Genomic DNA, 16,956 nt, shown 5'->3' with positions numbered 1-16,956 from the left:
ACCTGGTTGATAAGGGCACAAGGTTTGTCCATGTTTGTTTCTTACTAAGATCGATAAGAAGTGACTTTTTAATGGAATTTCATAGTTTTTGCTTAGTTAAAAAGAGTTAAACTCTGCGTTACAGCTGCATTTTATGTGTAATTAAAGGTTTACAGGAAGACTAATAAGTTCCTTTAAAGTTAAATAGGCTTATCTGTAGCACTCTATCAGAGCTTGTCATTTGTGTAAAGATTAAAAATGGTAATATTTTGTTTTTGTTTGTTTTCTCCGTAGCTCTGACAGTGTGTTTACAATGTGGTCGCAGTATATTGTTTTTGGAGCAAATAAAGGCTGTGAGCCATCAGTTGGAGACTTAGACCATCATTTGGCCAGGGATGATACATAACAAACGTTATATCTTGCTTGTTTCATCCGTAGAAAAAAAAAAAAAAAAGTGTAAAAACAAAGACAGTTTGACATTTTACTGCCGAGTCTCCACTTGTCCACCGTGTCCACCGCCTGGCAAGGGACAGATAAGAGAGCGGTATCATTCTTCTCATCTAACTCTCGGCAAAAATGCAAATAAGCATATTTCCCAGATGTCGAAGTATACTTCAAAAAGGAACTTCAGTTTTTTGCTTACATGTTGCCTCAGGTCACTTTCGCCCTGAGGCCCCCAAACGGGTTAATCCGGCCACGCTGTTATACTCAGGCTCCGAACACTTCAGAACCACATTGTAAGTGCAACAAAACACTTGTCCACTCACAGTGCCGCAGCCAACAAAGCCAACAAACGTAACCAATCAGACCATGCCTCAGTAAGACAACACACAGAAATGACAACATACTCAAAGTTCCCACGGTAAAAAAGAAACAGGCAACACTATCAGTGTTTATTTAACATAAATTACAACCAGGTTCAAAATGACAGCCACGCTCAAATCACTCCCGTGTCACGCCAGCACCCTGCCTCCCTTATCGTCATTTAACCGCTGCTCCAACTCAGCAGCTCTGATAGAAATGAGGCTTGTTGTCTGAGCTGCCTTCTAGCTGCTGCTCTTGCAACATAATCTTGCCATTTCTGTGGTCTGGTTTGGCTTTTTTGCAAGCTATTACAGGCGCACACACAAACAGTCCCATTTCATTGGCTCCCAAACGTTTTTCAAAAGCTCTGCAAGACGCAAAAAGGTTTGAGGCATGACACAGAGAACAAAAGCACATAATCACTCTGATATTTATATTGCCTATTAATCAACAAAGCGCAGACGTAGGCTGCTGAGTGACGGTGGAAGAAAAACTTTTACAGATGTGTTTCATGGGCGCTCGACTCAGGAAACATTTTTACAGGGAGCAGCTATTAAAACCGGGAGTGTTCCTTACGTAAACTGATGTTACGTACAGGTTACTGTTTATTTATTTTCACAGCAATTGCTACTCAAGATTTTTCCGGCCTTGATGAATATTTCAGGAAAGGAGAGATCAGAATAGGCAGATGGCATAAGAGGAAAAAGAGATTAAAAGAGTGATAGAGGAAAGGGAAAAAAGGACAGACTGTTAATCCTGCGCTGCAGAAGAATTTCCGACTCTCACTGTAATCGCATCTAAACCTCTGCAGCCTACTTGCAAAGTCAGAGAACTCTGGATACTCTATTTCTTTTCACTTCTATTCATTTCTCTCTCCCTTTCCTTTAAAGCTCTTTAACTCTCTCCAACTCCAACACCTCCCCCTCTTTCTCTCCCACTGATGCTTCTCTGCTTTCAGGCTGCGTGGTTGTTAGTCTTGGCTGTGGCCCAGCTGGACTCGCTGGCTCCTTGCACTCAGAGGGTTAAAATCACTCTCATACAGAGGAAGGAAACAGACAGAAATGGGCATGAAGAAAAGACGTAGAGAGAGAATAAATAACACACGGATTAGAGGCCATGCTGAGATATTCATTCAGCAATAACAGCTGGACGCAAGGTAGAGAATATCTTTACAAAAATACTCAGGTGATGGATGACCTGAGGCCATACTTGCATATATATCCCTTGAGGAATCAGAAAGTCAGAAACAGTAACTGACTGAATTGAAACAACACACGGTAGGTTTGGCGTTTTAAAGAAGTTGTTCGGCATTTTGTAAAATACGCTTCTTTGCATTCTTGCCGAGAATGAATGGATGAATGGATGAATCCAACCAATCGTCCGACAGACAGATCGATAATAATCTGGCCAATAATCAGGCGTCTTGACCCTCCTCATACTACATCTATCAATGCAATCTGGAAGAAATATGGCCCAAATTTAAAATAAATTGGGGAGACACAAAGCCTGTTTTTTAAGATCACTAATTAACACATTAATCTTCTGGTTTTCCGGCAACCTCACAGTGACAAAAAGACTCCAGGATCTTAGCAAGAATTAGCGTATTAGAATATTTCCCAAAATGTCCAACCTTTCCTTTAAAGGTGCTTAATGCGAGACTGGGAGCATTTCTATTGCCGCCACACGGCTCTCAACTAACGACGACTGAGCTGACGGCTCGTAGGCAACGATGCTTACAGCGCTAACAGCGGAAATGACAGCAACACTGCTGACAGAGCTAACAGTGTTAATCTGGGAACAGGAGGGTGTGTGTGCTATGCTTCCGCAACGGCACCGTCGGCCGTATAATCAGCTGTAACCGCTGTATGAGAGCAGCGGCCGTGAGCTAGCCAGTGGGGTACGCTCACATGCACGAACATGCACTAAAAGCACGCACAGCCGGCCCGGCAATGTCAATAAACGCAAGGAGAAGCTCAGATTACAACACACACAGAGGGAGAGCAACTTCATTCTCTGCTCAGGTAGACTTTACTCCTCTTTATCATTACATAGCAAATAGTTTGCTTGCTGCTATATTAATGCTCTGAATATCGTATAGAGCACCTTTGAGAGAGAGTCAGACTGCATGTCTCAACTGGTCATAATTGTGTATCTTCATCACAATCAATTTACTCTTGCACATAGTATTTGGAGATCACAACAGTTCCTGATTCATCCAACCTTTAAATCGTCTAATCTTAATCATAGTTACCTGGTCAAAGATTGCGTATTTATTTGTGTTATGTTAAAATTCAATAAAAATATTGGGGGGGGGGGGGTTTAATCTTTAAATGGTCGATTCTAGGGTGTGGTACAAATAATGTAACAGAACACATAGTTCAGTACAAACTCGTAATGGTGTGCAAGCTTGCAGTACAATACAGGATGCACAAATGGACACAAAATGAGACAAACACCCGCCGTGCTCTACCTGCTGCTTTATAAAAGTGCATTAGAAGAGGCTCTAACAGTGATGTATTGGACAGTTACATAAGTGCTCGGATCCATTATGGTCGAGACGATGCTGATGTGTGTGTCTGTGTGAACTGGAAAAAGATACAGAGACGCACAGTATTTGAAAGTGTGTGTGTGTGTGTGTGTGTATGTTGAGAAATGAGCTTCATGGTGCTTTTTACTACCTCCCCCCGAGCTCAAGGTGTGTTAGTTTCTCCTTTGGCCTTTTGCCTGGATCGCGGTGCCAACACCTCACAGCACGGCATTCCCTCGGCTGTATTGTGTTACTGCTTAATAATTACACATCAATAAAACTGCTCAGGTGAGGTGGAATCGGACCAACCTTTCTAGGAACTGAACTGAACTCCTAATAAATAAACTGGTGATGCTGTAGCACACACTGCTGTGAGTGAAAATCGCATATTTCTAACCTAATATTCTGGTTTTGTATTTTTTTTTTTTTTGCTTTTGGCACATTAAAGATGATACTACCTTTTATACTAAATGAAAAACGAAAACACACAAAAGATGAAAATTTGGAGAAATTTGTTACAAGACGTCTTCACAGTATGTCCCACAATCACTCAGGAACTAATCCCACATACACACACGCTTTATGAGGACACATTTATAACGGACTGTGAACCATGACACACATGTTTCCATAGTGACAGTGAACAGTAACAAAGCAGAAGTGATATTATTTCCACTGACTGTTTCCTCTTTCGGTGCCAATACTTAAGATCCTCTGCCTCCTTCCTCATCCTCCACACTTTTCACTCTCCAGCGTCTTTTTGCTGACGTCACTGACGAGTTAAAATCCTTTCTTTTACTTAGTCAGCAAAGTTTAATTTTGCTGCCATTATGGGGAACAAACAGCGGCAGCTATGCAGCATTTTTTTTCAATTTGAACTGAAAAATGGCATGGTCTTTTAAATCATGTGTAAAAACCCTGTAGCTCCAGATTTTCACGTTTTTTAAAGGATTGTCACCTAAAACACTGACATGTTGGACACATAACAGATGATACTCAAAGCCTGAGGCAACATTTTAATGTTCACTTCATCCTTTCAAGTGTCCACTGGACATTAGCAACGGTTTATCAATTATTCAACTAATAGTTTATGTGCTTAATAACTTAATGTTTCCCCCTCCTCTCTTTCTCTGCTCCTCTTTCTGTCTCCGGCTCCGGATTTTATTCCGTCCTTGCTCTCTCTCCTCCTCTCTCCACGTTGTGGTTTAAGTCGCCATGCTCTGCATTCCCAGGATTCCTCGCTGCCACTCTGCTTACATACCTTCGTGCCAGCTGTGGCTGCAGAGCCACCGTTACCCTGTTTTCCCTCTTCATGACTCGTTTTCCTCTCTCAATACTTTTCCTGCTTTTACAGCTCCTTTCTGCTCCTGTCTCGACCATCCTCCTCATTACAGGATACTCCTCTTTTTATTCCTTCCCTATTTCTCTCTGTCATTCCGGTCTAACACGTCTCTCACAGTCTGCACTTAAATATAACAGCCTGTATTCAAGTGCACACTTAACAACCCACTCTGAATAATGAATCAATTTAAAAAAATACTGCAAACAACTTAGCGACTAAGCACAGAAGATGCTCTCTCTCATATAAAAGGCAAACATTGAGTTTAATCTCTAAGACTTAAACATCTAGGGCTCCCTCATGTTGCATTGTGGGTGCACAGCCATGAAGAGAGTAATAAAATCACAGAAGACGAAGGCGTACACATTTCTCCAACAGTACTGCAGCCTCAGTCGTAGGGCTGACCTGAATGCTTCGCAGCTTCGACCGTTGCCATGGTAATCAACCACCAAATTAGTATTCGAATGCTTCGTTTCGGGTTTTATTATATATAGAAGTTTGTTATAGCCCATGAAATAAGGAATGATCCCACAATTCATATTCAACATTAATTATAATTAGTTATTCTCAGACAGATATTGCTGTTTGTTGTGTGTAGAGGTGCGTGTGTGTGTGTACACAGTAGTGCGGGAGCGGCACTGTCCTGGGCATTGAAACGGGGGAGAGGGAGACAGACAGACAGACAGAAGAACATGTCAGCCACGCCGCAAAGCCTTGAATACCTTTGCTTATTACACAGCTGTGTTGAATACACGATTCTGATTGGTCAATCACACCATTCTATGGTCTGTTATTTCTTTATAGCAGACCGTTGCTATGTATAGCAGACTGTTGCTATGGGCGCAACTCTGATGTTGGACTGGCGAACCGTTTTTGTGTCAAATTATTGATTTCTTAAGTAAGTAGCCGTGTAATAAGCGAGATAATGTACAGCTAGTGGGTCATTGTTGTGAAAGAAACCCCTTCAGGGCGATGAGAGACCCCTCCGCGGTCGGGGTTTCACAACAATGACTGGCTCGCTGTACATTATCCCTTACGTATTACTCACTGTAGCTGCGAAGCCCAAAAAATGATATTCGGCACAGCCCTACTCAGTAGATTACACACAGTAACTCCTCACATTATGTAAAACAAAAACTGCAATACCTCCTCATTCTAACCTTCCTGTCCTTACCTTCATGCCAGCAGCAGCTGCAGGTCCACCAGGGTCCACAGCCTGGATGTGACAGGGTTTGCTGCCTCGCACCACAAAGCCCCAGCCCACAGCGTCACCTACGATCTGAGGAACAACGGGAAGACATGAAATGTTAACACGATAATATCTCACTGTGTGTGGTTGTAGCTAGTAAGTGGACCTTTTGTGGTTAAATTGTCTCCATCATTTACTGTTCTAAAAAAGTCAAGAACAAAACATCCTCACTGTGAAACCATGTCTATAAATTATTGCATACACATAATATTTATGTCCCTTTTCTTATCGCACATTCATCTGAGATACACGCTGGAGCTTCCTGCACATGCACATGACCTTTAGTACCCTGCCTGATGTGTGTGCGTGAGACGGGAATGTGTGACTATGAGTATGAGTGTGACAACATCCATGCTGAAGTAGTCTTTGTTACAGCGTGTGTGTGTGTGTGTGTGTGTGTGTGTGTGTATGTCCTACAGTGAATGTCTTCTTTAGAAAAGGTCCTCCTGGTGTCTGCAGCTCCTCTGGACTCACTTGTCTTTTCAGAACTGTTGAGAGAAACACACACACAAAATGTTACTTGCTACCGTGACAATCAGGCACAACCACATATATGTGCTCACACACCCAAACACACACACACACACAGGAACACACAGACATAATACTGTTGGTTAACAAATGTCTAGAAAGTGCTAATGTCAGTCACATGTTAACAGGGCCTGGAGGCTCGCCGCTTCCTGAAACAGTATAGCTCTCCATCCCCTCCTCCAACTTCCCCTAACCATTACTCACTTCAACACACCAACTCTACAACGGCTTTAACTGGACTTTTGTGTCTCAAAAATATATATTTTAATTCCATTTTAAATTCACTCCATTAGTACAAAATGTGACAAAACAGAGAGCTGGGAGGATGTAGCCGACTGGTCAGAGACCAGGAGCCAGATGAATAAAGCATAAATGCACACAACAATTCCCACATAAGCTGGTCACATTAAAGACGAATGTGAGCTGAGAATGTGCACACATCTCACCGAAGCAAGTGGTTTTCTAGAGCAAGTGTGAACATATGAAATTAATATATGCCCCCACTGGATAGCTAATCACTGCTGCTCTGCACTGCTCTCATACGGCATTTACCGCCAATAACGCTGTCCTGACTGACGGCGTCACCGTGGAAGCGCAGCACCCACCCTCAGGTTCCCCCTCAGGTAAACACTGTTAGCTCTGTCAACACTGTTGCAGTTGTTTGAACTAATAGCTGCCGTTGCCATGTGGAAGCAATCCTTCAATATGCTCTGGATTTCGAATTTAGTACCTTTAATGTTTTTTAGCCATTGTTACACACACACATCTATAATACGCGAATTATTAAACTTCAAATTAACTGCTCGTTATTTATTTGTCATTCAGTCTGCTTTTGTTTTTCATTATATTTATTTTTCTGTGTTTATGTTCTGTCCATTATTAATCCTTAAGTGGGACACTTTGTTAACTAAATCATTACCGATTACCTTTCTGAGGTTTAATGATTGCGATATCACTGATGATCATGGTTTACAGGTACAAGTGTGATGAATGAATGAATGACACTATTCTGTACTGTAAGTGCTATAAAACAGCAGGATTTCACCACAGATATTTGGTGAAATTGCACCACTTCTTGGTGATTGTATGTCCAATGAGCAAATATTCTGATTGATAAACTACAACCAACTGTAAGCACTGCTTGATAAATCTGACACAAAAGGTGAGTATTCACATTCACTTCAGTTTTAAACTCTGTTTATTACACCTATAAATTAAGAAAGTGTGGGTAAATGTTAAATGCTAAAATGACTTGAATTAAATTAAGTTCTTCTACACGAACCTGAGAGCTCATCCCTCAGACAGCCTGCGGCGTGTGCGTACTGTTCAGTATGTGTGTTCTTTACAAATCACTTGAGGTCTGTGTAATACTTCTTTCTAATCTGATAAGACAGGAAGTGAAGTGAGAGAGACCTTTTTATCCTCTTGATCTAGACATTTCCATAATCTCTCTGTGGACATCCTCATCTGATCTACAGGACAACTTCTCTTTAATACCTCATCATCTTTTTATCTGCCTAGCTTCATAGATGCATACCAAAACTTTTGTACCATCTACTGTGAGTGTTTGATATTTTTGGACTATTTATCTTCCCATCGTGTTTTACGCACAATTACTAAGGTTAATGTGAGGCAGGGGGAAGTTTATGTGTGTGTGTGTGTCTTCCTTTTCCTGTCCATTGTGTATCGCGTGTGTGAGTGCTCATGTTGAGGGGCTCCGGTGCTACAAAGAGACTCTGTCAAGGACTCTGCTTGGATTGAACACATCAAAGAAAACCTCACAGTAGTAAGACACACTAAGCAGAAAACCCACACACAGCTCAAAGGCACCACTTCTTCATTCAAATCTCCACTAAAGATTCATGATTATCACTCGCTACAAGCAGCACATATCGATCGTCCTCTGGAGTTAACACAAGGTCATTTAGTGTTTCTCTTCTTCAACATTTCTTTATTTCTTTCTGAGTGCACTAAAATAAAGTGAAATTGTTTAGTAATGAATGGCAGGAGGTGGGAAAAAAACATGATTTTTTTAAGTAAATGTATATTTTTTAAGGGGAGATAACCGTAGGTGAAAAAGGTAAGAATAAGAGTAACATTTAAGTAATAGATATCACCATGACACTTCCCCAGTTCATTACTTATTCTTGTTTCATTTCCTTGACCAATTAGAGTCAAACATTTGTACAGAGGGAGTTTTTGATATCTCATTTTATAAAAAAAAACTATTTTTGGCATGTTTTTAGGAATAAATTATTATATAAAACAAGCTATGAATGATATATGAATAAACCCCCTCTGTAAAAACCTTCAGAATATAGATAGGAATGAGACTGTTAAGTTTGATGTATGTAAGTGCTACTGAAGTGGAGATTTCTGGCTCACAGTATGAGGAAAAAACTCATTTTGAGAAAAAAACAGTCTTTAAAGATATGTATTGAAAAATTCCACACATTTTGCAAGACCCTACATGTGGATAGGGTAAAAAAATTTAACTAATAGATATCTCCATGAAAATTCCCCAGTTGATTACTTACATTAAGACAATTATTTTTTGTATGACAAGTTTTCTGAAATTGTATGTTTGAATATGCAAATAAGGCATTATCTAATGCTAACTTTTGGTGAATTTAGGAGAACTCTACAGACACAAATAAACAAAGTGTAGTAAAATAAACACCTAAATGTGTATTTTGGATGTTTTCTCTCCAAGTGTCTGAAAAAAGAAATGTAATGGAAGCAAAATAGCTCAAAATTGACCAGTGACTGAAAAACGGATGTTTATGCCTGGAGTGTCTCCCCCTTAATAAGTCAAATGAGGAATTAAGTGTCTTGAGAACACAAATTTTAAGGTATGATCAACATGTGAACATCAGTAGGCTTCACCCACGAGCCATTAATGTGTCAGTATGTACACAAAACATATCACCACATCACTTCCACTTCTATACCAATTTATGCACATTCTTTAGGAGACTGATACAGCCGATCTGCGTGCAATTGGTGAAAACCAGGAACACGACTTGTCGGGTTGCCATTGTCTATCACAGATTTCGCACAACATGAATAATAAAGAACTAATTGAAGGCCACGTTTATAAAAGCTGACATAAACTGAAACAAAATGAATGAGCTTGTTACACATCTAGTATTTATTGTTAAGAGCTGCACAGTGAACAAACCAGACTCAATGTATGTGTGTGTCCATGTCAACTCACCAGACTTGGGGTTGCACAGAACCGGTGGACTGCAGCTGAGCGTTGGACTGCTGCTATAATAACCGCTGCTGCCACAGCTGCTGCTCATGCTGCTCCGCCGAACTCCCACCACCACCTTAATCTCTTTAGTGGGACTCACTGAGACGGACAGAGACAAAGAGAGATGTTAGACTAAAGACAGACAGGAGAGGAAAGCAATAAAGCCGGACATAGACTGGAATTAATCTGACAGTTTATTAACTTGGCCTTTCTACCTGCAGGTCAATCAACAGCATGAAAAGCTGTGTTTACATAAGAGCGTTTTACTTCATTAATATTCACAATTCTGAGGACAAATCCCTCATTTAATCCCCCTCAATTAGTATAAACTATGTATGTTATTTGTTATGTAAACCTCTTTCCCACGACTTCATGTTTTCCTGATATGGTTGCCCACTTCAGTTCAGTCAAAGCTGTTCCCCTGGGACCGCTCTCTTTCTCTCTCTGCCATTGTTTGCTAATTACAAGCACTTTCAGCTACCTCTGTGAGTTATGCATGTTTCCCAGAGGAACCCTCTTTGAATAGATGATGTTACAAGTTTTTAAGAGAGGATAAAAGTCTCCAAATGTAGTTATTAAGATAAAGATGCTTCAGTATGAAAGCACAGCTCTAAATCCAGTCCATCTATTACCAAAGCTTGCTGAAGACGGAGACTCTGTGTTTTATGGATTTTAGAGCTAGTCTTTCTTTTAGATTACAGCGGAGCAGCTAAATTGCAACCCCTTGTCCAATCATTTTACATTCACGTAAATATCTTTGTGAAAATTGTGAGAAGTTCCAATTAGGGAACAAATGAATTTAATGAGTATGATCTGAATAAAACCAAATCAAACTTTTCAGAGGTCAAGTCAACTAGACAGGACTCAGCACTTTTTACCATGGTCTGCTGCCTAGCAACACAAATAGCACTATTATCTTCATATGGCAAATACCACCAAGGACACCAGTCATCGTGTGTGTGTGTGTGTGTGCATGTGTGTCAACAGAAGATAACCCAATAGGGGTGAACAGGCCACTGTGTGTTTTTCTCCCCCTAGAAGACAGAATCCAATAACCAAGGGAAATATTAGAGAGGACCTATTATGCTCATTTTCAGGTGCATACGTGTATTTTGGGTTTCTACTAGAACATGTTTACATGCTTTAATGTTCATAAAACACGTTATTTTTCTCATACCGGCTGTGCTGCAGCACCTCTTTTCATCCTTCATTCATTCATTTTGGGCTTAATAACTTTGCAGACCTTTTACATGCACAAAAAAACTATATAACACACTCAAGGAAAAGGAAAAATTACAAAAGCATAATAGGTCCCCTTTAAAATTTTATAATGAGAAGAAGAATGAGAAAACTGACCACTACTAATAGCTCGCAACAAATAAAAGGTGAAGGATGGACAGGACTGTTAAGTGTCTACCTGAGAGGAAGCTGGTGTTGCCTCCATCTGAGTTCTGTTTGCGCAGACAGAAGGGGCTGTCGTGACTCTCGGGGATGCTGCGGCTGCGCTCGTGAAGAAGTTCGATCAACCGCCGGCGTCTACGGAAATTCATCCTGAACTGGTAGAGGAGGGGCCCGTCGACAAAGTGGTGCTTGTTGGTGACTGGTGACAAAGAAAAAAAATGGACATAGAGGGAATAAATAAGTTTTGTGAAAGAGAAAGAGAGAGGAAGAAATAAGAGGTGGTAGAAAAAGCATAAACGGCTTTTGAAAGTTCATCATATGCCATGATGGATATTCACTGATGTGAAAAACTAAATCTTGGCAGTTGTTCTCTAAACAACCTTAACACCATCTCTTCTACATATCTCTTCTTTAGGATGAAGTATGAAGAAGGTAGAGCGACGTAATGCATGAAGAAATGGACTGATTCTCTCTGTTAAATGTATTTCTACACTGGTTGTGAGTCAGACTCTTAACGCCTCACACACAAATCAAATTATTTGAACAACTAAGGGAATATGTGATCATTTTTACCACAGGTCAGCTTGGCTAAAAAAAAAAACTCACAGATTTAGCCTGAAACGCTGAACTCAACTGAGCAGCACTAAACAAACGGTCCACTGAGCTGAGGTCACCTGTACTGAACAAACATAAAGAGACCTCAGAGAGCGTCGACCTCCACTGAGGCGATAAGACCAGCTGGACGGAGGAGATACCAGAGTACAATTTTATTTAAACCACATGTAACGGACACTTCACCGTCAATGTTCAAGCCCTGCTTTTATTTTAGTGTTAGTTCTGTTCAAAGAATTTAAAAGTACATCCTAAATTCAGAGATATAAAAAGATATTTGAGAATTTGAAAAAATGGAAGATAAAAGGTTAGAACTCACAGGATGAGACACACAGTTAACAGTCCTCAATATAGAGTAGTTAAAGCTGTCATATATTAAACAGTTTTTGCAAAATTGGGGCGGCCTGGAGTTCGATTCCGACCCGTGGCCCTTTCCTGCGTGTCATCCCCTCTCTCTCACCATTTCATAACTATCACTATGGAATAAAGGCAAAAAAAATAATAATAATAAAAAAAAACTTTTATTTATTGGCCCCTTTTTGGTTGTTGTGAACCTCCCTTTTAGTTATATTGCCATTTTTATCTACTTTGATATTGATTTATGCTTTGTTTGTTCATGTCTCAGGAAAGACTTCCATCCATCCATCCATCCATTATGCATAACGGCTTATCCCAGTCGGGGTCACGGGGGTGCTGGAGCCGATCCAAGCTGACATTGGGCGAAGGCAGAGTACACCCTGCACAGGTTGCCAGACTATCACAGGGCTGACACGTAGAGACAGACAACCATTCATGCTCACATTCACACCTACGGGCAATTTAGAGTCAACAATTAACCTAACTTGCGTGTCTTTGGACTGTGAGAGGAAGCCGGAGAACCCGGAGAAAACCCACGCTAACACAGGGAGAGCTTGCAAACTCCACACAGAAGGGCCCCAAAAGTATACTACATACAAGCAAGCCCATCAACCACTCAGCGACATACTGTACATCAGAAACCTGCTTAGAAACTGAAGCCCAATAGCCTGTGTTCAATAAGTAAGACAGCATTCCCCTGACGCTGTATTCAAACTGGTTTTGGCTGGGCTGAAACGTCATTTCTAGAAGACTCATCAGGCCCATTCATACAGGATAAGTAACCAAATTTAAATCAACACACTTCCCACCGAAAAATACAACAACCCATCTAGTGTGGTGCTCTATAGCAGCAGATCTTCTTATCCAACGTCCTTCACCAGGATTTGCCGATCCAGAGACCAAATATGACCCTGACTCTCATCCTGAAGCCTCAATTAAATTATTTTTTAAAAACACCCATTTCCTTTCCATGATTTAAACAGATCAAGCTGCACTAGTAAGCATATTAGAAATACATATTTCCTCCACATATCCTCACTAAAATCCCGTGTCTAAGTACACCAAGTACTCTATGGTTGAAATGAATCCATCGGGGCTTTAGGCAAGGCAAAGCAGCTTTATTTGTATAGCACATTTCAACAACACGGCAATTCAAAGTGCTTTACAGAAACATTCAAGAAATAATTAAAACAGTTATAAAAACATTAAAGATTAGAAAATAAAAACAAGCTAAAAATAAAAGCTAGGATAGAAGCTAAAATTGCATAAAACTCAAAAGAGTAAAAGTTATAGTGCAGTGTCAGAATAAAAGGCACCCGCAAACAGGAAAGTTTTAAGCTTTGTTTTAAAAGAAGTGAGAGTTGGAGCGGTCCTGCAGGTTTCTGGGAGCTTGTTCCAGATATTTGGTGCATTAGATGAGCTATCAGACCATTTATTTGACTAGCAAAGTATAATTAAGTATGTAATATTAGGCTGTGGCTGTACATATCGGTCAAAGACGTCAGACATAGAACAGTCTGACGTCGAAGGGATGGACAAAGAGTATGTAAATATGGAAAATGTGTACCCTTCATTGCTCTTTACACATATTCCATTTGTCCTTGTTAAAAAAATAAAAAAAGATTAAACTGCCTGACAAGGACATAATAATGATGCATCTGTCCTTGTCAGGCAGTTTAATCTTTTTATTTTTTTTATCAAGGACAAATGGAATATGTGTAAAGAGCAATGAAGGGTACACATTTTAACATTTTCCGTATTTACATACTCTTTGTCCATCCCTTCGACGTCAGACTGTTCTATGTCTGACGTCTTTGACCGATATGTACAGCCACAGCCTAATCCAGTGTATTTCTACTGTTTACTCATTTAGTTATCATTTAATTTATCAGCCTTCAGTACAATAACAAAGACACACTGGACTTGTGGTTAGTTCACGTGTTCTTTTGTGGGTGCAAAGCTATTGTCAACCTGACAAAATCCTTTTATTTTATGTGACAAAAGAAAAAACACACACCATGGAGCATGCTTTAGAGGAGTGTTTTACTCTCCTCTCCACAATAAACTGACTGAACGACTGTAAAGCTGAAATGCTATTTTCTCCTGCTAGTTTTCTAATTATTCTAATGCTGGTTTAAACTGATTTAGGAAGATATTGTGCCAGTTAAAGATTAATGTATAAAGCCTTGCCCAGTATGATTACAGCCTGCTTTTGGCAGCGATACAGCAACTCTCCCCTGACCATTCATGTGATTTATATTCTTAATTTGCTTACAGTATGTATGTTATCTGTGACTTTTAGGTCTGTTTTAAAGCCACCTCTTCCCTAATCTTAGCTGGTCAGATGTATAGTGTAGAAAAACAGCTACAATATTGTCCCACAGTAAACAATGATAACCAAACACAATGTGGATCCATCCAGACTGGCCTTCTATACATTATACATGTATAAATCTGTGAGCATGACCTCTGCCCGGCATATCGCTTCTTCTCCAACATGTTTATAATGGGAACTGAAGGCTTGTAAACGCATTATCAGTAAAACTAAATTCGTTTAAATAACTCTCCCTACTGTAACTAAAGGGCATGTGATGATATGAAACAGTGCAAAGTCTGCATATCTTCTAGTGGAGCAGTTATTTCCACAGGGAGGATGACACTATGAGGCCGGCAGGAAGCAGATCAGGCTCTGTATTACATCAACTAAGTGAAGTGGCAGTGGTATTTTTACGATGCATTGTTCCTTACGGACATATACCGACTGTAAGTAGTTCCACATGTCAACCCCCAGCTGTGTCGAAGGCTATATTGTACATGTTCAATGCCTCAGCTCAATAGGATTTATTCTATCATGTATTTATCTTTAAAATGCAGTCAAGTGCCATCTGTATTTCTAGATAAAATTAAAAGAAATCTACATAATACTGTATGTTCAATTGAAATAAAAAACATCCAGCCCCGAGGCCATGTGACTTCTCTGCAGTAATACACATCCTAATTTAATCAGACACGATTGTGAACCACAGACATCAGCGTCAAAATCAAATTTCATGTCATGTTAGACCCAACAGAAACTCATTCAGGATCTACGTAAGAAAACCTCAAATGTAAACTGTCGTGGACTCACTGTAGAGGGGAGAGTGACGACCATCGTAGGACGCCCCCCACAGCCGTATACACACACATGCTATTACCTTGTGTGGTTCTGCATTCACTCGATGTTCTAATATCTCCACAAAATACCTTTTCAGCGAGAAGACATTAACAATTTTATGGCCTGTACTGATAACTAAAGCATTCAAACAGCTTTAATTGGCTTGATTGTGAAACACACATTCACACCTGGGAGTAACGTGTTATGTGATTATACTGCACACGAAGCAGAAGCAGAAAACACTTTGGTTTTCAGTTCCTCTCAAACTCCCCAAAGAACTACAGTACTGGAGTGATGACGCACAGTGTGAAATATGTACTAACACAGTAAATGTATCTCTGCCTGTCTCTACCCGGATTTTATAGTTTGAAGTTGATTAAACATTTCATGATTAACTGTGAAAAATAAAACAGTCATACATTAATAAAAATGTTTTTGTTCCTTGTAATGAAGTTGTTATTTTTCTGTTTTCACTCTGGAACTAAAACTCAGTGGCGGAAAGTTTTGAGGTACTTTACTCAAGTATTTCCATTTTACGCTACTTTATATCTCTACTCCACTACATTTCAGATAGATAGAGTATTGTACTTTTTTACTCCACTACTTTTATCTGATAGCTGGAATTACTACTTACTTTACCAGTGGTGAAAAAAGTAGTCAGATCCTTTACTTCAGTAGAAGTACCGACACAACAATGTAAAAATACTCTATTACAAGTAGAAGTCCTGCATTTAAAAATTGTACTTAAAAGTACAAAAGTATAATTAGAAAAATGTACTTAAAGTATCAAAAGTAAAAGTAGTTGTTCTGCAGAACAATTACCATTGACTGGCATATTACTATGAAGAATATGACATTTTAGATTAGATTGTTAATACAGATTCATCAATGTCTAAGCAGCATTTTAACTTAAACAACTACTTTTATACAGTGTAGTCCAGTGGTTGCCAACCTACTATAGGGGTCAGGCAGAAGGATTTCTCGTAAGAGATCAAGAGTCAAAAACAATGGAAACCACTGGTTTAATCTTGAACAATATATTGTATTTTCATTTTATAAGCTTATCATGTGTGTTTTATGTCAAATATTACTCTGAAAAGTAACTAGTAACTAATCTAATAGATGTAATGGAGTAAAAAGTACAATATTTCCCTCTCAAATGTGTATGGAGTAGAAGTATAACGTAGCAGAAAATAGAAATAATCAAGTAAAGTACCTCAAAATTGTACTTAAGTACCATACTTGAGTAAATGTACTTAGTTACTTTCCACATTCATATTTTACAGATTTCTTTTTTTTACATTGTGCCGTTTGCTAAATTAATGAAATATTTAAATATATGATCAGCTTATAAAATATGATTAAATATGATATTATAACAGATTTGATAACCTAACGGTATGTAACGTAGGTCAAATTAGCTCCAACTCGACCAGCTACAGTAAATTAAAATGCTTCTTTTTGAAAGCAGGAGTATTTTCACATTGTGGTATTAGCACTTACTTAAGAAAAAGGGTCACAGTACCTCTTCAACAACTGCTAAGACGAGAAGTTGAACCACTCACATAAAACAAGTGTATATACACATATGTATATATACACATATGTATATATATATATATATATATATATCACATATTCACAGGTAACATGATCGCCCCGGTCTCCACAGCCAGTGGAACTTGTTGACCTCCTGATAGCCGTGACATTCAGGTCACATTTTCCTCGTGGTTATTACCCAGTAACA

At 39.4% G+C, this 16,956-nt stretch overlaps 1 protein-coding gene across 3 annotated transcripts in view; it reads right to left on the bottom strand.

Moving 5' to 3' along the window:
• Positions 1-16,956, bottom strand: part of deptor (DEP domain containing MTOR-interacting protein) — a 38,288-nt gene that overhangs the window by 5,152 nt on the left and 16,180 nt on the right. For 2 of the 3 annotated variants that reach the window (XM_074654153.1, XM_074654154.1), the window contains exons 6-9: positions 11,103-11,285; positions 9,647-9,784; positions 6,316-6,386; positions 5,824-5,928 (exon numbers count right to left, since the gene is read on the bottom strand). In XM_074654153.1, the coding sequence (XP_074510254.1) occupies positions 5,824-5,928; positions 6,316-6,386; positions 9,647-9,784; positions 11,103-11,285 (497 nt within the window). Of the gene's footprint in view, positions 1-5,122; positions 5,293-5,823; positions 5,929-6,315; positions 6,387-9,646; positions 9,785-11,102; positions 11,286-16,956 lie in introns of those variants that run through there. The other variant, XM_074654155.1, reaches the window with a different exon arrangement.

Source organism: Sebastes fasciatus, chromosome 12 (assembly GCF_043250625.1).
Source record: "Sebastes fasciatus isolate fSebFas1 chromosome 12, fSebFas1.pri, whole genome shotgun sequence".
In the NCBI taxonomy this organism is placed as follows: Eukaryota; Metazoa; Chordata; class Actinopteri; order Perciformes; family Sebastidae; genus Sebastes; species Sebastes fasciatus.
This window is presented reverse-complemented; position numbering and strand designations above follow the sequence as displayed.